At 39.8% G+C, this 22,804-nt stretch overlaps 1 protein-coding gene across 1 annotated transcript in view; it reads left to right on the top strand.

Annotated features, from left to right (window-relative positions):
- GNA12 (guanine nucleotide binding protein (G protein) alpha 12) overlaps positions 1 to 22,804 on the top strand; it is a 37,829-nt gene that overhangs the window by 3,450 nt on the left and 11,575 nt on the right. The window contains exons 3-4 of the mRNA XM_009993679.1: positions 1 to 155; positions 11,524 to 11,739. Coding sequence (XP_009991981.1) covers positions 75 to 155; positions 11,524 to 11,739 — 297 coding nt within the window. The 5' untranslated portion in view covers positions 1 to 74. The remainder of the gene's footprint in view (positions 156 to 11,523; positions 11,740 to 22,804) is intronic.

Below are 22,804 nucleotides of genomic sequence, written 5' to 3'. Positions count from 1 at the left end.
GGGCGGTGGGGCTGCGGGTCAAGATCCTGCTGCGGGGCGCCGGCGAGAGCGGCAAGTCCACCTTCCTCAAGCAGATGAGGATCATCCACGGCCGAGAGTTTGACCAGAAGGCGCTGCTGGAGTTCCGGGCCACCATCTACGAGAACATCCTCAAGGTGAGGGGCGAGAAGAGGGTCGGGCCGGGGGAGGAGGGAGCTGCCGGGGACCGAGGCCGGCGCCGCAGTTTCGGGAGTTTGGGCCGTGGCCAGAAATCGCCGTCGGAAAAGGATGTGAGCTGGGCCGGGGCGGCGGCTCCTGCCCCTGGGTCGTTCCGCCGGCCCTGCCTTCGGGGAGGGGGGTTTACGTGGTGCAGGTGCTTGGGAAGGCGGGTACCTTTTGTGCGGCTGTCGGGGGGGCTGAAGGCAGGCGAGGCTCGGTGGGGTTCCAGCGTCAGCCGTCGGGAGGCCTCGGTGAAGGAAAAAAGAAAAAGGCTCAAAGAAAACTTCCCCGCAAAGGGGATTGAGAAAAGCTTTGTGGAAACGCAGAGGAAAGAGGATATAGGTGTGGCCTGTGCTCTGGAAAAAGCATTATGAGAGCATCCTTTAAGTCAGGAGTGGAGAAACTTCAAAATTGCAAGAAATAAAGGATTTCTCTGCCTCTGCTCAACACCCTGAGGCCCTGTACCTCGAGGTGGGACAAGAAGTGGGTCCCCATATGGGTTTTGTGGCTGCGAGTGGTTCCTGCTTGGAACATCCTTAGAAGCGGGGGACGTGTAGGCCCCTGGAGTTGGGTACTGTGGGATGGGATCAAGCTCAGCTCTGGAATGGAAATAACTTTGGTTTTGTAGCTTTGCAAAAAAAAGTTTTTGTACAATGCATATGAAGGCTGTACAGTGTTGGTAATATATTCCTCTAGTGACTGCAGAATATAAAGGCTGCTGATAGAGCCCACAGGTAGAGCCTTTGGTGTGCACGTGATTGAAGAAAATCAGCCTTGACAAATACTGTTTCTTTATGGTAAACAAGCCTTCATTCCCTGTGCAGGTAGAAGTGATCATATCTTAGAAGATATCTAAAGATGCATAAAATGCTTGCTTAAGAATATATCCCTCTTCATCTTCATAATCTTTCTCTTAAAGAACTGCTACTTTCCTGCCTATATTTTCCTGTAGGACTGTCTCTGTTCTTACATGGGTATGGATTCTTGAGGCTTTATGAAACTGCATAGAAAAAGAAAGGGAACTGTACAAGTTCAAGATACTTCTGAATGTTCAGATTTGTTTTGAATAGAGAAGCTTTATATGCAGTTAATAAGTGCACACATACAATGGTTCTTGTTTTTAAGAATGCTGCTATTCCATGAATGCACTTTGCTTCTGGTAGTGAACAGGAAAATTGACTGACTTTCTTTTCCTTTTTTCAGTCCAGTTTCAGGAGCATGTACATGTATTGCAGGAACCCATTAACTGCAGGAAAGTTGGAGCTCAGAAGCTTATCTTTCATTGAAGTTATGTGAGCAAAGAGTGTGTTAGGAGTTTTTATCTATACACGTAGAATTGAGGAGCCTCATTTTAGAGGTCTTAATGTTTATTGTGCTATTGCCAATTATTTATTTGTTACTGATTTAAAGCAGTAGCAGAGACTTTTAAATAAGTTATTGGTGAGAACAGAAAAAATCTGAGATCCCTTTCTCTTTAGGTTGTCTAAGCAATACTAGTTATGGTAAAATGTAATATTTTATGTATGCAGAAGGCATAGAGCTTTCAGCAGTAGAATTTAGTGTGCTTTGGAAAGGAAAGTAAGTGACTCCATCTTATAGCAGGGGAGGTTGAGTTGTGCACTTGAAACACTTGTCTGCTGCATGGCTTTAGGAAAATTTGCAGAACGTGGAATAGAATCCAGGTCCTCAAGGTAGCAGGCAGACAGTCTGATTTCAAGACTGGTAGTTAACAGCACTTCTTGGACTGTTGTCAGCTGAACACCTTTTTAAGCCTTCTAATCATGAAACTAAAATTCGGAAGTGTTTTTAAAGTGAGTTGATACAGCTCAGCAGGTCTCCTTTTTGGCCTTGTGGTTGGTTATGGGAGTGTTGGGTTGGGCTGCTTCTCTAGGTGTGTGGACCACATCTGTCTGCCCTCCCTTATTTCCCCAGATGACAGAGATGGCTCTTGCTTATAAGAATACAGTTTAATCTTCACCCATAGGATCTGGGGAATGGTCGCTATGGAAAGAGTATGCAGAAGGAGGGAGAGAAAAACAATGGGACCTAAATGAGTTTTCTGTGGGAAAGAGACTGGAGTGTGGGGAGAAGCCAGTGGATATTTTGTTTGCTTTTTGCTCGTCTGAAAGAAACCTGATAGCATCTTGATACTCTGCCATAATCATCAGGAAGAAATCAAATGCAAAGACAGAATTACAGGGCTTTCAAAACAGTGATGTTGTCAGTGTAGTTATTTTAGGGTAATTGTGTAATACTTGTATTAAACTTTGTTCTGTGGAAGTCATAAAATGTTTCAAGTGAAGTTACATTGCTTCTTTGCTGATTTAAATTGTCAAGTGAACATGTTTGCCATTATTTCTTTAATAAAATGTTTAGACTACATGTTCTTTTAACTTTTTTCAGGAAGTTCAGACTAGAATGATCATCCATGAAGACTAAATGGAGCAGAGATCAGAATGTATGTGACTTACAAGAAAGAATATAGGGTGAATTTTTATAATGTGATACATGGACAATATGAAATGAAAATGATCCTATCAAATAGCATCTAAATCTGTTTGACATTGTGAAATACAGCTGCAGCAGACTTAGCCCCTTTTTCTGCACAGTTCTCAGCATGGTCAAACAATGGTCTGTTAAGCTTCTGCAACACTGAGATCTGAGTTAGAAATGCAGTGTAAATCTCTGGGATTAAATGGTCAATTTTCGTTTTCCAACCATGACTAAACTTCTCTCTGAAGAAGGAGGATTACTACTCTTTCAATAGTGCTTCATATTTCTAAAGTGCTCACTGCAGTAGTTATTTGGGCAGTCTGTGCAGCCTATGGAGAATGAAGGAGCTGATTCAGAGAACAGAACCTGAGACCTCTTAGAAAATAACGGTGCTAAGTGTGAGTTGACATTAGTGTCAGGTTCTACTTTATTTTAAGCTTTCAGCCTCTTGCTTTTCTGATATCTTCTTAATGCTGAGTTCTTTTCTTAACCTAATCTCTCTGTTTCTTATCCCCCGCTTCAGGAAACCCTAATTAGGAACAAAATGTTAAAGTGAAATATGTCTGTGATACAGAATTTACTTTTCCATTTAGTACAGGTGATGGTTCAGGGCCTTGCTGGCTTTTTCTGGCATTTGTGGGACAGTCTTCAAATACATTAGTTTTGCTTTGGTTGAAGGTAAATAGTCATTGGTTAACTAGGGCTTTGCCTGTTAATCGAGGCTAAGTTTCAAAGTAACTTTCTGGAACTTTTTGATGATTGAAGTGAAAAGCAGTAGTGTTAATGTTCTGGTATGAGTACACAGGCTTCAGGACTTCAGCACACCCACCTGGAAAAGGAAAGTGGAGAGGACAGGAGGAGCTGCTGCAGCATGAGTTTTAAGGCAAGCCTTGGATATAGAGAGAAACTTGGAAAGCTTTTTTGTACCTTAAGTTTCAAACCTAAGAAATGACTGCTGGTGTTACATGAGCGTTTTGATGCCTTCCAACGTTAGCTGAAGGAATAATCTTTTCATATCTTCCAAAACAGATGGGCTGGCCTTGCTACTCTACTTGCTTCCTTTGATAACAGTTAAAGAGCTTAGATACTTGATGAATCATGTCTCTGATGTTCCTTGTCTACATGTTACTTTGTTTCAAGTATGAAAATGTCATGCTGCTTTAAAAAACCCGGTTTAGCTGCATAAGAAAATAATTAATCTACAAGCACCAGAATGGTACTTGCACCAGCTTGTTTGGGAGATTTAAATCTGAAGAGAGAAAACACCCTCAGCTTTTAAAAACCTGAAGTACAATCTGTTGAATGTTTTGGTGATATTAGTTTCTGTGTTGAAAATGGGAAGGCCAGCTCAAGGTTTTAATAAATCTGTGTTTTCTTGTTGTCTATGTCCTGAATTCTGATGATTGACTAAGGAATTGAAAAGCCTGGAATTGGAGAGGAAAAGACTACTGGAGAAATGATGTGAAACGTCATTTGTGGGCTCTGGGTGGGGAAAGAACAACCGAAGATTTTGAACATGAAAAGTTCCTAAGGAGCCATCTTTGGGACTTTAGAGTTCAGCTGCAAATCATGTGGGCATACCTGAGAGCATTTCTCCTCAACAGCTTCATTGTAAGTGACAGGAAAGTGGGCAAAATGAGTAGCCTGTGCTGAAGTCCCTTGTAAGAACAGCTCTGGACCTCTGTAACCAGTGCTAAGCCTAGACTGCTGCTGCTTCCTCCTTGCATTCACTCTGTATACCTTGAATGGGTTTCTCTTGCCTCTGTGCTCTCACTGTAAATTAAACATACCTTGTGTCACTGGAAAACAGAACCAGAAAACTCACTTGCAACCTGTGAGCTTGAGTACAGATGTAAACTCTGGGAAGAGGGGAAGGAATAGTCCTGAATTTATTTGGGACCTATACAAACATGTTTCTTCTACTGACTTACAAGTTAGGGAGGAATACATCTTTCCATTATGTGAACTCCAGTTACTCTTTAAATTGACCTGACTATGTTTCCTTGGATTTGCATGCCAATGGCTTTGGCTGGGAGGTAATGATAGTGACAATCTGTTACTTCAGAGTTGGGATCTATCTGTAATTGACTATTTGGTTGCAGGACAGTGTCAGTCTTATTTCCACTGTGATAGCCTCTTTTGAAAGGAATTACAAGGAAATACTTTGTTGGAACTGTGGCTAATTAGGAGTTTTTCCATTAAATTTAACATAAAAGTGCTAAAGCTCCATGGTAGAACTGGTGTTTAAATCTGATTATCTTTGCTTTGTGCTTTTACTCCTTCATATGAAAAATGTTATTCATGGAATTATGTAGCAAAGAAAAAAACTCTTGAGTCTTTTTTTTCTTTCTCTTTCAGGTTCTTTTAATCAATGAAACTCACTAACTTCCAGTTTGTGTTTTTTTTGTCTCTTAAATATAAATCCCATCAACTCTGGAGGCCTCTTTGCATTTGGGGTGTCTCTTGGTTGTGGTAGGAGAGAGCAATTTGTCTTCATCATGGTGGATAGTGGAAGAACAGTAATGGTCAGTATTAAGTGATACATCTTTGTTGTTCCAAAATAGAGCTCACAATGCTCTTGTGATGTAGTCATTAGTATTGTAAAACATTAATTAGTCCTTGGAGACTGGAGACACACACACTTTGATGTATTCCAGACAAAAGTTTAGTAGTTTCAGTGACTAAATTTGGGAACTTACATTCAGTTGCCTGGTTGCAAGTAAAGCTTGCTGGGCTAACTGGTACTGCCTCCACCCCTACCCTTGTGTCTGTCTCCTCTGACAAGAAACTAATATAGGTGGAGAAAACCACTTTTTATAAAAATGACTGTGTTTCTGGTGATATTTGCTCACTGGATTGGCTTGTGGGCTCAGACAGGTGATAAACAGATCAAACAGCAGTGGGTGGAACTACAGTACCAGGAAAGATGCCCTATTTGATGGTACTTACCTGTTACACTATTCTGTAACATGAAATCACATTCCTAACATTGGGTTCTTGGCTGCTGCTTGGCTATAATGTTCCAGGGACATAAATAAAATAAAAACGGTTCATACCTTTATCAGAGCATGCAGTAAAAATCTGATTATCTTGCTATGACTTTGACAGTAGTAGATCACCTTCTTCCCAGTGTTCCAGACAGCAATTTTTAAAAAGTGTATGCGACTATATTTGCAAACATCGACAGCTTTATTTTTTAAAAATTCTATTTGAAAATGCCTTTTTTTAGAAAGTTAAGAGATGTTTTCTAAAAATACAAGTAGGTTACATTTTATCATCTTTCTTTACTTGCCAGTAAGCATTGCTGCTGTAAAGCTCAGTCCCCTCTGTGTGATTTGGCTTCTGTCTTGTACTGACACCAGTGACCACAGAGCTGCTGCAGGTTTTTGGTACAGTTGGACTTGCTGATCCAGCTGGACCTGTGCTCATATAGCTGCATTACTTTGTGCTGTTCCACTGGTTCAAAGGGTGTATTAGAAATACCTTTCTGAGGTGGCATTTACTTTTGACATTAGCTCAGGTTGATATTGGTCTCTGGGAATTGAGATCCCTAGGCTTTGTTGTTTCCTTGTCAACCATAATGAGAGAAAGCACAAAGTAGGAAACATGTTTGATTCTCTCCATTGCCTGCAGTGTTCATATTGGTTTACAGCCATAGGAGAAGACACTGTTGCCTGTTAGGTGTGACTTGGAGTCTCCAGGTCAAGTATTCAGCAGGTATCATCACTTCTCACACAACAGTTTCTGTAAGTGATCGAGATGCTGGAGATCTAGGGCTTTGGTATGAGGCTGAGAAGTGTATTAATGGTAAAAGCTGAAAAAAGCAGCTGCTGCAGTACTCCATGTGTAGCAGTTACTGTGTTGTTTGTGGTCTCATACCCTGTCTTAGTTCCTTAAAATTATTTTGAGAAAATGCTCTGTAGGAGCCTTTTCTATTTGTATACAAATGTTAAGTAGTTTTGCAAGTTCTCTCTAGACACTTGACTAGAATAATCAAATCTTTTGATCACTTGACTGTTGGTTTGTGGCTGGAAGAACTTGCCCTTGCTTATGAGCAAGTCCTCCCCAGACCTATTGTTTCCTTTGTGTTTGGTGCTTCACTGTGATGTGTTCTCTCCACCTCTGAGTTAGTCCATCTGGTGAAAGGTGTGGGATTGTTAGGATAACAAATCCTTCAAGTACTGGTGTATGTGAATAATTTAAAACATGAATGTTGTGTTTTATGTAGTAGTGTAACTACTGATGTAAGATATACTGAAATCAAGCTGCTCTTTAAAAACTGCAGCTCTTCAGATATTGGCAAGCATCACTGCTTCATGTGACATTAGCTGGTGACAGTCTTCATAATAATTCCCACAAAATAATTTAATTATTATTTTAAAATGCTAGACAGTCTGGAATTTTTTCAAAGCTAGAGCACTCTGAAAAGTCAAAGGCAACAAAATGTATTTGAACCAGTTTTAGTAATGGCCATTTGTGCAAATGCTCCTAAAACCTTTATACTGCTGGTGAGTAGCAAACATTCTGCTTAGTGCCCAGCAGCTGTGCTCTGTCAGGCCAAGGATCTGGCACTTTGTCTCTGACATGAAAAAAAACAACCCCTAAATGGGTACAAGAACAAGGCAATGTGACACTTGGGTATACTCTTCCAGTTACTGGCAGCTTTTGGGTTTGGAAACTTCTTGAGCCAGGAGCAGCATCTGGAATGTAATTGAATAGTCCTTTTTGGACCTTTCTTCCTACAATTTGTCTTGATTGCTTGTTGAGTCCATTTATACTTTTGGCCAACATCCTGTGTAAATCAGTTTGTCTCACTGGGGGGTGTATAGGAAAAACCCTTCATTTCATTTAACCTTCTATTTGAGAACTATGTTTCAGTAACCACCGGTACTTGTGTAGCAAGGGGCAGGGAAGAGTAGTCTTTTTCCACTCACTTTCTCCAAGTGGTTTGTAATTTCTGTAGATTTCTGGTACATCATGCCTTAGTTGTCATTTTCTAGATCTCTTTAATGTTTTCTTCTGTGTAAGACATGATACTTTGCGAGTTAGATTTCATGTCATGCTCTTACCGCACCTTTTCTTGTACTACCTTATCTCCATTCAGGTACTTCCCAGGGATTTAGACAGTGACTTGAGTATGTCACATTATTATGAAAGGACTGGACCAGAGAATTCCTTTTTTTCTGGCCTGACTGGTAGATTTTTCACCATGAGCACAATCAAACATTGGAATAGTCTCCCAAGAGAAGTGGTTGATTCCCCCACATTGGACAGTTTTAAGTCTCAGCTTGACAGGGTACTGAGCCGCCTCATATAAACTATAGTATTACCTAAAAAGGTTGTACCATATGATCCTTGAGGTCCTTTCCAACCTGGCATTCTGTGATTCTATGAACTGGTGCTTCCAGTATGCTGCCATTTTGCCATTTTCTAATCCCTGACACTATCCTCACCTGTGAATTTTTAGTTCTTTCCATCTATGCTTATCAAATGGTCATGGATTATCAAATGGTTACTATGTCTGCAAAAAATAGTGTTTCCAGTAACTTTGAATAGGGAGAACAGCAATACATGGGATCTAAATTGGACCATTTATCTGTTTCTCCTAATCTTTGGCACCTGCTTGTAGCATTTATAGAACTGTTTTGTGGGAATGAAGAAATGTCAAGTTTAGATTCGCTTTACTGGGGATCTTGCTGAGTCACAAATACTTTTAACAGCTAAAAGATAAGAGAAGAAACATTGGCTATTTTGCTCATTATGTGAAGCTTTTTCTCCTGATGTATTTCAGGTATATATCTCAAAGCTGTTGTGTTCTACAGATTCTGATTTTGGGGGGTGCTGTTTCTGTGGGTAGGCATAGGACAGCATTCCTTCTAACCTATTTCCTATTTTTTATGTTCTTAATTTGATGCTTAAAATGGACTTTCTCTGTGTGTCCATGTGTCTCTATTCTGTCAGTGATGTGTCATCTGCTGATGTATCTACATCTGAACTTGCCTCTTGTTCCCAGGTCGGTCTCTGTGTGTGATTTGGTGGTAACTGTTTCTGCCTCTTGACCAGTCAGAAGAAGGTGCTGATGCTTCATGCTTCCCATGCGTGACCTTATTGTAGTTAATGCACTCGTGTAGGGTCTGTGAGATCTAAGTTTAGTTCCCTCTCTTGCCCCAGGGAGATTCAAACCTGCACTGGCAAGGAGCAGCAGCCAGCAGATAAGTGACTATTCTGGGACTGGAGCCGTCACTGCACCCTTGACTGAAACTCGGGTCCGTGGGTTTCTTCAAACAAACAGTGAAACTCTCCCTAACAACAGTCTCTTGAGATTCTCTGTCTCCAGTGGGAGCAGAAAAAGGTAGAGCAATAGTGTGGGGAAAGTGCCCCAAGCCTGAGGTCCCGCTGCCTCTTTATCTGAACAGGAACAGTGCAATCCCGTGGTCGTTCCTTTGAGACGCTCTGAAGGGACTGCAGTAGCTGTGAGATGGGTAAGGGTTAAATCATTCCGAAGGCTGTAAGATGGAAAAGCTGGAGCTGCTGGGCTGGGGAAGATGGCTGGAGATGGCTGCAGAGCTGCAGCCGAAGCAGGTGAAAGGTCAGAGCTGGCGTGTGTGGGCTGGGAGCTCGCAGGGCCCTCGGCTGGGGAGATGGGGAGATGGTGATCGCAGGCCGACACACTGTGCCCATTAACTGTTTCTCTTCTTGCTGAGCAGGAACAAACCTGTCATTAAATACCTAGAAACAGCGGTGTCCGACCAGTCTCTGTTACCACGACAATGTGGAAAGAATTAATCTCAAAGTTCTCAGCGGGGGGCAGGGGGATGCTGACACTGACTTTGAATTGCACCCACGATAATGTTGGCTACATGGTTTTGCAAGTGTCTAAGGTTGTGAGATATAGTGCAGGCATCTGCAATTCAGAGGCAGAACCTTGTATTTTTTTCCACATGCTTACATTTGTTAACACCATTCAAATAAAGCAGATCTAAAGGCTTCTGTTAATAAAGGGATAAGCTCTAACTAGGACGGGGAGTCGGCTTTTGGTCTGTATGACAGAGTTACTGAATAGTTATGTCTGGAATTTAAAGCAGCAGTTTGTAAATGTACTGAATTTTGGTCTTTTTGTGGTATCGTGGACATATATTCCCTGCTTTATAAGAACAAGTTCATAATCACTGAAGAAACATAAATATTTACCTTTTTGGGAAACTGCACTTGAGGATCACTGCTGCACAGTGACAACTGCAATGCTTCACTTGGAGTTCCTGTTCTGTGACACTCAGACTAAGTTGCTTCTCACTTCTCTCTCCAATCTTCATTTCCATTGGGAAAGTTACCGTTCTTGTGTGTGCTGCTAAAGGACTAGAGAGGTGAAAGGTTCAAGTGTTAAGAAAACATACGTGCAGTCTTGATAGCTTAGAGTATGCTAAAAAAAAAAAATCAATCCAGTGGTGTGGAGGTTGTGAATAGCTATGGAAACAGAACTTCAGTTTTGTTTTTCTATTTATTTTTTTTCACTAGCTGTAAAAGCAAAATATCAACAGGATGAGAATAGTAGTTAAATATAACCCACAGATTTTTCTGTTGAGTTATATGATACTTGAGATGCTAGGCCACCATTAACAAAAGTATTATCTGTTATTCAAATGTTGCTTATTACTGGGAAATAACTATAGGCCATCTTAAACTATTTAAATATTGGCTGGTTAGATTCAAGACTGAAGTTTCAAGGTTACTTAACCTTGTGTGTTTGGCTGGCTGCCATGAACATGAAATTAAGTTTCCATAAAAAACAGCAAAAGGTGAAATTAAGCAGTCTCAGTAATCCTGAGTTAAATTTGAGAACTAGATCAATTTCCTTCCAGTTTTTTTCTCCAGAATACAAGTATCAAAACTTTCCTGTCATGACTTCTTAGCAAATATGTGGCAATCTCAGAAAACAAACTGCTGCAGATGGAAAGCTGCACCTGCTTTACTGAGCCCAGTAGCTTGAAATTTGTGCAATGTCTTCAGCCCTTTTGCTTCTGGGCTTTCCTACTGGAGGTAACCATTTGGATGAAAGTGTCTCATTGGAATGTGCTTGTTTACAGCTATTTTTCGAAAAATTTCTGAAGCTGGATAGCTGTGTTTTCTTGTGCTGTACCCTGTTGTGTAGCGTCCAAGTAGATCGTATCAAAATGGTGCTTTACAGCAACATGCTTTTTGGATCTTGCTATCTTTTTTTTTTTTTTTTTTTTTTTTTACTTAAGTGTTTAACCAGTTATTGGATGAATACAGCACTAGAAGTTACTAAGTTTCATCAGTTTTGGATGCTTAATATACTTTGTGGCACCAGAATATACAGTATGTTCTTTCAACAATACTTTTTTTTAATGTTCTTCTAATCTCTTAATGCTTGAGAAAATTAGTGTCCTTTTTGGTATCTAAAACCCAAACACAAAGAAGCAGCTGGAAGAATACAGGTTCAGGCATGGTGTTAGTTTTAAAACTACAATTACAAGGTATATATGTTAATTCCCAGATACTTTTCTTACACATATGATATTTACTTTTATTATCTGTTGGTAGTTCTGCTGGTGGCAACTAGCTGTTGCTGCTAGTATTTTTTTTTTCCACCTGCATAAATACATTGTGGCTGAGTTGCTTAGACAAGCAAGCTCTTTCTGTCTTATTTCTTTTGGAGATGTTGCAATAAACAAAGTTTATGATTCTCTCCTGAGTTCAGTCTCACCAGAAGAGTGTCAAAAAGAAAAGAAAACCTTCAAGTGCCTCAAAGTCCTTGTTCTTTTACACTTTAACTTTTTTATCACTGACTTTCTTATCTGCATCATTCTTTAGGGCTGCAGGGTTCTGGTTGATGCACGGGACAAACTGGGAATCCCTTGGCAGTACACGGAGAATGAGAAGCATGGAATGTTTTTGATGGCTTTTGAAAACAAAGCTGGAATGCCCATCGAGCCTGCCACCTTCCAGCTGTATGTACCTGCCCTGGGCGCGCTGTGGAGGGATTCAGGAATCAGGGAAGCCTTCAGCCGTCGGAGCGAGTACCAGCTGGTGAGTACTTCCATCTTCATGACGGGGGAAAAAAACCCAACAGTTGCCTGCTTTATAACTCTCTCTTCAGTTGAAAGATTGCTTGCTTACGTGCACGACTTAGCCATCATAAGAGCTGTTTGTAGTAGCGCTGTAAATCTGAGCACTTGAGCAGCAGAAACAAGTGGTAATTGGAGCCAAACTTGAAAAACTACATGGCAGTAAACAGGGAGTGGAAAAGTGCACATGACTGGATAAACTGGAAGAACAAGAGAAACCAAAAAAGGCAGGAATTGGTTGAACTAAAAATATTATAGCAGCTCAGTAGGTCTGTTCATAGTAGGTCACTGATGAAGGCACACTTAATTTGTAACTTTCCAGTCCTGCCAGCTTGCACTTTATTGATACTGGCACACTATTCCTGCATGTAGATCTTTTGAAGTGAATGCAACACCCATTCTGGCTGCTGCTATTTGACTGTTTCTTTTCATCCTGACGTCTGCAAGTGAAGCTTGGATAAGCAGCTGAAAGATGACAGTGAACTTAAAAATGTGCTATCTTCCTTGCCTTCTTGCTAGTACGTTTTCATGCTCTTGTGCCAAAATAGCTGCACTTCTGGTATGGAATATGTTTCTGACATGTTCATAATCCACTCTTTTCCTCCTATGTGCAAGTTGGAGATGCTTTTTTTCCTGTCTTCTTTGTTCAGTGAAACAAGGTACTGATCCATGCAGCTTAGAATCACTGGTACTAGTTATTGGAAGATTATATGGGATGATAGCTCAATAGCTCTAATAAATGTATCTTTATTAATTATGCAGTAATCTACAGGTGGAATGTTTGGCTTGGGTGTTGTGTCCCCAGACTTCATTCAGCTTTTCTTTAATGAAAAAAGAAGACTCCTGAAGGTGGAATAATTCATGCCTGGATAATGTGCTCTTTGTTTAATTAGAGGAGTTAAGTACAGGTTAGAAACATGGCTTTGTATAATCTGCCTCAGTACAGCTCTGTTGATATTCAGCAGTGAAATTCTCAGTTTGTTTCCTCATGCTGTTCCTCTGCATGGGTTCTCTGGTGCCTAATACTGCAGTAAACTCATGTTGCAGCCCTTAGGTCCTCAGCTGTCTCCACTAATAGGATGCCTGTTTGAGTCTTGTTGCATATTTTGGAGCTCTGCCTCTGAGGTATTGTGAGAGTGGTAAATAGCTAAAGAATAAATTAAATGATGAGGTAAAATTGTCACAGGATGACTGTATAAACCTCATTTCATTTGGCTAAAAATGTAACTATTTCCATGTTATGGCATGGAGGGGGAAAGATGAACAAGAGGGAGAAAAGGTAGATTAATTGTTTCATAATTCCTAGTGTCTGTAGACACAGACTAAGACTTTGCTGTTCTAAGCACTGTTCAAATGTAGAATAAGAAGCTGGCTCATGCTACAGGGAACTTGAATTTAACATGAGACAGCAACTAAGAGAATCCAGTATAATAAGCAGTAATTGCATCAACAGTCTGCTACTATTATTTTTTTTTCCTGGGAAATGCTATGATCAAGCCTGGTTTTGTTTTAGGGGAATATTCATACTGGGATCATGTGGGAGGTTCATTCCTGTACTTGTTAGCAATAAAATTGCATCAAACTGGAAAAAAAGAAGTCCAGTTTGTTGAATAAATAGCATTCCAAGACTACTAGACCTACCTCTGCATTCTCTGGCTTTGAGAGCAGGATTAAACAGGAAATACCAAAAAATAAAAAAGCCCCACAAAATCCAAACATACAGGCATGCAAGTGATCATTTAATATGCTGTCATCTCCAACATCATGGTACAGTTTTATCAGGCATCTTTTTTGGGTGGCATTCCAATAACCTGTGTAATCTAACTGGGGCAACTGGAACTGCTGCCGACACCAGGTCAGTTAACTTGTATGGTGCAGTACAGAAATACTGTGTGACACAGCCCTGCAGCTGTGGTTCTAACAACTTGGAAATCCTGGATGCTATTCTTTTACTGAGCAGGCTGCATCATCGGATGATTATAAAGTACCTCCATTTAAACATTTTTATGATGTAATAGATTGTTCACAAGGATACTGTTTCTGGATTGATCACTAAACAAATTCTTTAGATCTTAGTGTCTTGCAAAAGTTTCTGTGTCTTGCTTCTAGATTCAGGAGAAGTCTAATTCCCCGAGTATGTAGGGATTAGCAATAGTAAAATTTCTTTAATATAAAAGATTAATTCAAAACTGCATAACTTCTTAAATAAAACAAGTCATTTAAGAAGATGCCTTATTTATACTTGCATGTGATGTATATAAACCCATACCTTCATTTAGTTTAAAACTTTGCTGCATATAGACTCTTGTAAATAAATAGAGGCCAGATATAGTAGACTCTAAATAAATAAATCCTTTATCAGAAAATAAACTGATTTTAAGTAAGGCTGAAGAAAACCTCTGCATCAACACTCCTTTTCTTAATTTGTATATGTGAGCTATTACATGGAATACGCTCGGTTTGAGCTGAATTTATTATCTTTACGTTAGTTTTAAAATCATTACCAAAATTCAAAGCTTTACTGTGATTTTTCTGAATGTTTCTGGTCAATGTTTAATATAATGACCTTGCTCAGCACTTGCATTTTCTTCATTCCTAGGCTTTACAGTCAACTGAACACCAGCTTTTTTCTTTTTTTTTTTCATTATTATTATTGTTGTTAATTTGGCTTCTAAGCTCTAGGATTGTATTATACTGCTGCTACTCTCTGGACTTCTCCTGGAAGTTGAGTGACTTTGTTTAAAAATAAAAATGAAAACGTTAACTAGAGCTGAGAATTGCAGTTTACAGGTGCCTTCCTGTGGTCTGTAGTGTGAAGCTGAATGACTGACTCAGCAGTAGAAAACTTGTTGAAAGAAAATGGCTCTGACCATAACCTCATACAATCTGAAAGCTGCTTCTCTGGGGCCACAGAAGCAGCCTCTGGGCATTTGAGTGTTTTCAGCTTCATATTCAGTGCCTAGAAGTGCTGGCTGTAAATCCCTGTCTGGGTCTTTGAGCATTTCAGAAGTGAGTGGGTGGATTCTACAATAGCATGCTGCTTTTTTTTCTTTTTGCTTTTTTTCTTCACCGTCTCTCTCCCTTAAAGCAGACTAACCAATTTCACTTTCTTTTCACAAACATCAGCCTCTCGTTCTTCCCCCTCCCCAGCCTGTCCCCACCGACCCAAGTTCCTCTGTTCCTTGATTGCAAGCCAAGTAGTTGGGGGACAAAAGCTTCATTGTATGTTTGGTTACATTGTCACATCTCTGTCCTCATTTTTTAACTACTAGAGTAGAAATTCCTTTGTAATCAGTATGTGATTCTTCTGTCTTTTCCCTTGCCCTCATTATCCTACCTCGTTTTCTGTCTGTATGTTAGAAAGGAATACAGTTATTATGTGTCTCAGTGTAACATTTTTTTTCTTTTGAGGTTGCCGGTGGTAGTTTGGGCAACTGGGTGTTAATTCCTCATTGCCAGCAGGTGGAGACAAATTCTATTTTGAATTATTTCCTCGGAAGAAGGACCTTGGGATTTCAGTTATGGTTTAGCCAAAAAGGTTGAAGCTTCTTCACTTTGAGCCTAGTAAGAAGTATTTGGGTATATTTGGGAGTTCAGGTGCATGTATCTGAAAGCTTTTTTGCACCCATAAGTGACGTTTCATTTTATGTCTTAAGCCATGGAGACTGAGGTCTAGGTAGGAATTGTGTAGGTCAGGTGGTTTCTGTTTGGTTTTGTTGGGTTTTTTTCTTCCTCCCAGGTCTCAAGTGGCTGAATGTGAGAAGCCATTCACTTTTGTTTTAATGTGTCCAGAAGAAGCAAAATCTGAAGTGAGGTTTGCTATGTTTTGGACTTCTTGCAACTTGGCATACTTCATGTCATTGTGGGTAAAGATGGGACATGCAGGGCTTGTCAGGCAAGAGAACACTTTTGTCATGGTCTGAACATGTTAGTCCCATGCAGCCAGACTAGCTTCTGCCCTTTCTCACACAGCAAAGAGCACGGCCATCCAGGGGGGCTGCAAAAGGCATCTGTTTGAATGCAGTTAATCTTACTATACAGAATACATTCATGATCCATCACTACAGTATCAATTTAAATGTAATTGTTAGTATTTGTGTATTATTATTCATGTTCACTGTTGAAAGATTTTTCTGATGCTTTTATACTCCTTTCAAAACAAAACAAAACAAACCCCACAAAAAATCCTCCGTTATCAATAATGGGAAGTAGTGGTTTCTGAGAGGGAAGTAAGGGGCTCGCAAATAGAGACAAAAACTTACTACTGTGTCCATAGCTATTTTTAGATCTCTGCACAGGGAATTGTATGGAACACTTCCAGTAATACTTCAAATACTAAGAGCCTCTGAAGCGTTGAGTGTGGGAAGGCTATGGAAAGTGTTCTAAAGACTCTCTCTTTTATATCAATTCACCATTCTCTGGGTGTTTTGATGTGTGGGGGGGCTGGGGGATGTTTGTAATGGGACATGAGTCACTCCCCTATTAATTAACTAGGTGAGGTTTTTTCCTTCTAAGCAGACACTTGAAATAAGTCAAAGTGGTTAAATTATGCCTGCCAGAACAGATAGGGTGCTGGAAATGTTGCATAGTGAACAGCCTGCTCCTTGTCTTAGTATAGCTTTGTTCCTGCCTTCTCCTTATGCAGGGAGCTGATGGCTTCAGAGCTTTGTAGGCAACCAGGTGTGTGTTTTGGGCAGTATGGAAGTGAGGCACTAGTATTCCTACTACAGAGTGGACAAACTGGTGCTTAAATGGCTCTATTTTGGTACAGAAATACTAAGGCATAGCAGTAATGTAAGGTGATCAGGAGTCAGGCTATATCTGAGCTGCTGTAGCATATGGAGGGTGTGTGGCAGGATTTGACTGCTTCTGTAAGCCAAGTGAATTGAGAGGTTGGGCAGCAGAGTTCTGCCTTGGCATGAAGATTAAGTGGCTTCTGAAGTGATATGTTAAATGAAATCTATAGGAGTGACCTCTATGTCATCAGAACTCTTCAGCACCCTTGAATAGGAGTTTCTTGAATCCTTAAGTAAAAAGTTTTGTAACTAATGTGTCTTTAAGACACAAGGGCAGAGCAGAGTTAGCATTTAACTCTCCTTTCAACATCCATGCCACAGCTCTGAAACCTGCAGTACTTGTGCCTGGTGTAAACATAATGCCCTGGCACTGCCTTTCCTCTTCAGGAAACACCCAGTGTCAAACCCAGCTCATACAATTGAGCATAACACAAAAACGAGCTTTTCTTTCTGCAAACTGCTGTTTAAATGTGAGCTAGAAGAAGGTATTGATGTTGCTTATTCTGAAAGGATGAAATTTTTTTTAGAATTTTGAAACTCGCCTTTCATCAGTGAAATCCACTGGGGCTTTGCCAGTGTTGGTGAGATGTTCAAAGTGCCATCATGGGAAAAATCATGTTACCATTTAATACACATAGCTGGGTCCAGATAACTCTTAGCAAAATTACTTTTGAGCTTGAGTTTTTCTAGTTTGAAGAACTCCAGTGAAGCTAGATTATTGCTGGAGAAGTTATGTGATTTTTTTTTTATTTTCTAAACCTGAGTGGGACACAACACTCTGACCAGAAACACATATTTGCTGTTGCTGAGCCTTGGTATTTTTAATGACAGTGTTGGTGCTGAAAGTCAAGTAGATGTGTTTATAACAACGTAATGTGACAAAAAAAGCTAATTATGAAAGTGTGGATGATAAATAAGCCTGTTTGAGTGTAGCATTTATACATAAGAAGTCATAGTGCTATATAAACTAAATCTTCCCTTAAATTTGCCACTTGTTCCTTGTTATAAAAGTAACAGCAATAATCTGGTATAATCTGGGTTTGTTATGTTAGAATTCTGAAACAGTGGCTTAATATGACATGTCATATTATCTTGAAAGATAATTAATTTCCAGACTTTGTATGTGCAGCTTGAATAATATCCTCCTCTGGACTCACAGGAGGGTGAATTATGGAGATGTTTTCCTTCAGTTAAATACCTAAGCAAGGTTTTACGCCAGTATTGTGACAACTTAAGTGACAGAGGTCCAGATTTAAACTCTTAAGTTCTAGGTCTGTCTTCTCATTCCAAGACCTCAAAAGTTTATGGTCAGGTTATGGAGTTTGACTCATCTTTGTACAGCCAAATAAGTTAATTGCTTGTTTAAATATACTACTGCAAAGCATCGTGGCTGCTCTGTAGTAGGAAGAATTAGCAGTTAGAGTCCCTGACTTCTAATCATGTCTCTAAAACCAAATAATTTTTTTCAAATCAAAGTCTAAAATAAGAACTCTCAAACAAAAGTGACATTTCATTAAAAGAGGTGAAAGTTAGTGAGTTATAGTTTTGGTTTTATTAAAAATTGAGGGGTAGTATAAAGCAAAATGCAGCTGGAAACCTTTGCACAAAACTCTGTGTATACATTTGCTAATACTGTATGTTTTGTCAATTTGCATCTACAACAGTTAAATGCTCAGTCTCCTACTATATTTGCAGTACTCTAAAAATAAATGCTTAGATGAGATATGTCAGTGGGCCTGCTGCCACCAGAAGAACTTCTTGAGCAGTGTGGTGCTTGGCTGCACTGCAGCTAGTGTGTCTTGAGATTCAAATTCAGGGCCAAGCTGGAGCAGGAGGCAGAGCTGAGGATGCCTGCACAACACATTGTCACCTACACCAGGGAATACTTCACAATCTCAGTTTTGCTCAAAGTGCCACTGAGCAAGAAGTGAGAAAAACTTGCATTTAAAGTAGGCTGGATTCAAACCCATTTAGAGAATCAAAGGCAATAAATCATTTTACACTGCAAATCATTTTGAATTCTAGGAAACTCTACTTGTGCAGTAGCTTTTCTCAATGACAGCAGCCATTCTCTTGAGCAGAGCCATCCATAGAAAGTGTGATGGTTAAAATAGTTATTAGCTGTTCTTAAATACTTTCTGCTATTGGAGAGAAATAACAAGAACCAGAAAGGTCAGAAGTGCAAATGTGAAAGAGAAAGAGAACAGCAATCTGTTAGAGTACATACCTGAAGTCTCCACCAAGGATTAAAGCCCTCTCTATTAATGCTCTGTGGAAAAATAAAATTATTCCTGCCACTGTTTGCTCCTGCCCTTAGGTTATGACAAAATGCAACAGCTGGATGAAATGCAGCCTGCAGAGAATTGGGATGATAAGTTAGAAAGTAATGAGCAGATCATACATAATAAATAAGTGGCTAACAAGAAATTGATATGCCTACCATATGGGAACTGAGGTGGATGCTGAATAAAAAAAGCTGTGCTATTGACTGTTGTGGTACTCTATATAGTGAATTCCTATAATTTTTTTCCTATTTTTCCTCTTTTTTTTTTTCTTTTTTCTTTTTTTTCATTTAAAGATCAAGAACTTGGGTTAAAATTATCTCTAAAATCTGTAAAATGTAAATTGTGTTAGTGCATTTCATTAATGCCCTGATGTCTATGGATACCAAAAGGCTGAAATTCAGACTTTGTGTGGTCCTACTTTTTAACGTTTAGGTTCCTGGAGATAGATGAAAAAGCCTTGTGTTTTTATGGTACTGTGTAAGGCTGCCTGTAGGAGTTGTTTCTTTTGGTCCTTGGATGCCAATAAATCTGGACTGTGTTTTCAGTGTGGTTTAGGTGAATAAGAGATACGACTTCATAGATACAGCTTCCACGTTGAAAGTTTGTTGTGATAATTTGCATCTTGCTTAATGGTTGCCATTTGTCTAGTTAAAAGGTTTCTTTCTACTCATATTTTATTAAGAACAAACTTTTTGTCTTCACCTTCTAGTGCCTGAGGCCATTAGAGCACTGCCTGGGTGTCCCAGAAGGTTTACAGAATCAATAGTGTATCATCCTTGTCTGTGTGTGCATATGGCAGTAGTTCTAATTTGGTGTCTTACCTTCAGCATTAGCACTGAAACAGAAAATGTAACATTCTTAGATTGGAAAAACCCTTTTGGCTCCCAGCTCTCGAGAATAAATACCACCCTGCTTTTGGAAAGCAGCTTTAATTTTATTATGTATAAAATAATTAGAAAAAATACTCAGTATGTCTGTCTTTGCAGAATTGTTGTTCTAAGCCCTAATTAGTGCTACTCTAAATCTTGCAGGACTGTATTGAAAATAAGGATTTGTTCAGCAAGTACAGCTGTAATTAATCTTAGCATTCCCATCAAGAAATGCTGGCACATGCTGTGAGAAACAAGGAAGGAAACTTTCAGTTCAGGCTGCCTGAGCCAGTACCCAACTGCAGCTAAAAACCACTAGAGTAATCTCTTTATCCCTTCCTAGTGTACAAGAAGGTTCTGGGCAGAGACACATCAACCCAGTGAGCAGCCTGTAGCTTTTCATTATGCTGTTTAATTTCCATGTTCAGAGAGACTCTAATGGTTCTTGATAATTCAAGAGACTTCAAAATTGGCAGCTAGTTTGTCAGTGCAGATTCCCAGTAATGAGAATGTCTTCCAGAAATCTGAGCAAGTTAAATACATTTAAAGGTGTGCTCGTTGTATGGCTAAGGGAGTCTAATAAACAGTTCCTTCCTACTGAAATTTCGTGGAAGCAGGAGGGAGCTCCTGTGTTAAGAGCATATGCATAGGTTAAAACCATGGTAGCACATGAGGACAACTTTTCATCTAGTTGCAATAAAATACCTGCATTATGCAAAGGCTTATATGTTAGTATTTGTTTACGCTGAAGTCTAAAAACAGTCAAAGAACATTGTATCTAGAGGAAGGGCTCCAGGCTCCACTTGTCAGACTGGTTTCTACCCTTCAATCTCAAAGGTACATCCCAAATGGAGACTCTCATATTTGTGTTCCCTGATACAAGTTTTCAAATGTTTTTGTGTATTAAAGCTACATGCATCACTTGAAGACCCAGTGAGGACTGCCTTAGCTGTGTAAAAGAAAAGAGAGTTGCTCCTGCAACTTGCTGTGTGCTACATTAGCACTTTTCTGATCCTATGGCTCATTTCAGGAAATTAGGCCAAAAAAAAGGCACCGCAGAAAAAGAGATGAACAGGTTTTTTAAGTATCTCCCTGACTTGGCTCACTCTGCTCAGAAGAGCAGTGCTGGCAATGCACTTTAGAGAGTTCCAGTTTTACAAGTCATCCTTTTGCACCTCATTTGTATGTTCTCTGTAGTAATTCTTTCACACTGATACCAGACCTTGTCTTCTCCACATAGAACTGGGAGGATGAACAAGGGTGATCTGAGTGTCTTTCAGAATTCTCTAAAATGTTCCCTTGAGGAAAAACAGTAAGAGGTTAAGGCTTGGATTTTTCCATGGGGCCACTGAATTTAATAGGATAATAGGTAATGAATGCTTTCAAGCTTTTCTGAATATCCTAGTTTAGAGTAAGCTATGTAGGATCAAGAACAAGTAACAAACACAGATGAACAAATAAGCAAAATATTAAAAACTAGGTCTGTTTTTATGAGGAAGCCTTACTGATGTATCTTCTGTATTTTTATACTTAAGAGAACAGATATTTGAAGGTGTTCTTAACTTGTGACATGGATAGTTAATTATGTTTAATGAGCCTGTGTTCTTTTACAAGACAGGATCTGGCAGAAAGCTGAGAATGAAATTGCAGGTAGGATAGGTAGCAATAACTTGCTCAGTTGGCTGTGATTGTATTCTTGTTAGCTGCCCAAATCTTGATCCATCTGCAATGACTTCCTGAAAATATTTGTCATTTTCTTCAACCTCATTTTTTTCTGCTACCTTCCCCTGCTCCTGCTGTCTCCCTAACAAGCCTGCTCTGCCTTAAAACAACAGGTGTTTTACTCAAGGTGTTGTGCAAGGATAGAGCTTAACTTGGGCTGTAGCTCTGTGATAATGATGGTGAGCAATAGGAAATGGTGGTTTAAGGAGCTCTGCTTTGCCCTATGCTTTTGCTTATGTTGGCACAACTGTTTTTTGGAAGCTCTGCTGTAAATTGGGAAGCTCGTCAGAGGTAGAGTCCAACCCTATGACTGATGGTAAGCACAGCCAAGGTAGTGACATGCTGTGACTGTGTGAAGGAAGAAGCAGCTGGCATCACAAGTGACCACGAGTCACCTTAATGTGGTGCTTGCCAGGAAAAGATGGCAGTGTCTGTATCTCACTGATCCTTCATCCTCCTCCATAAATCTTTCCTGACACTAAAATAAGATGCTTATACTTAGAGGATGCTGTTTATTTTTTAAAATGTTTGTATTCCAAGTTATCAGAATATCCAAAGTGTTTTCATGCTGTTCAGAATCAAGATTCTGTTCCATAGGTACTGAGTGTAGAGGAGGAAGTGGTGAACAGAGGGAGGGAAGAAACAAAGTATTCGACTTTTGAGTTGGTGTTGAATGATAGCTGTACAGCAGTGAAGGTTTTTGTAGATTAGGCGATTTAAGGATGCATCTGAACATGATACTGTTCCAGAAGTACCTCTCAGAGATTCCCTACTGCCACAAACCAGTCAGCTGATAATAGAATGCTAATGGAAGGAGCAGAGCAGTTGTCTTCTCAAAGGAGAAGAGTAAGGTTAGCTCAATACTCTGCTGCTCCTTTTCTGAACCTGCACTAGCTGGGAAGGTTTTCTGTTACAAAGGCAAAAGGCAGCATGATCTCTACCTTGTCCTTAGTCTGCAGCTATACTTAAAGTGGTTCTGTGAAATAAACCTGTTTTGCTCTATTATTCACTTAGTATTTGGTGGAGGGGAGGAAAGCTTCTTGGAAACATCATGCAAGATTTTCTGTTTGAGAAAGTGGAAAACATGTTGCTCTGAGAAGTAATTTATTGACACCTTTCAAATGTCACCTCTGTATACAACACAGATTCCTGCAGTTTAGACTGTGGCAGACTTGTGCTTCATTTGGCTTTACTCCTGAATAAACTCTTGGTGTTTCTCCTTGCAAGGTCTGCTCTCCAGCACACCCCCCAAAGCCTCTTAATTTGACTTGCTTTCCTTGATACTCACTTAATTCTACTTTGGAAAACTCAGTAAAATCTCAAAGTGAAAAAAATAGTGATTTATTGATTGAACT

The sequence above is a fragment of the Chaetura pelagica genome, unplaced genomic scaffold, assembly GCF_000747805.2.
Source record: "Chaetura pelagica isolate M959 unplaced genomic scaffold, ChaPel_1.0 scaffold213, whole genome shotgun sequence".
Classification (NCBI taxonomy): Eukaryota; Metazoa; Chordata; class Aves; order Apodiformes; family Apodidae; genus Chaetura; species Chaetura pelagica.
This window is presented reverse-complemented; position numbering and strand designations above follow the sequence as displayed.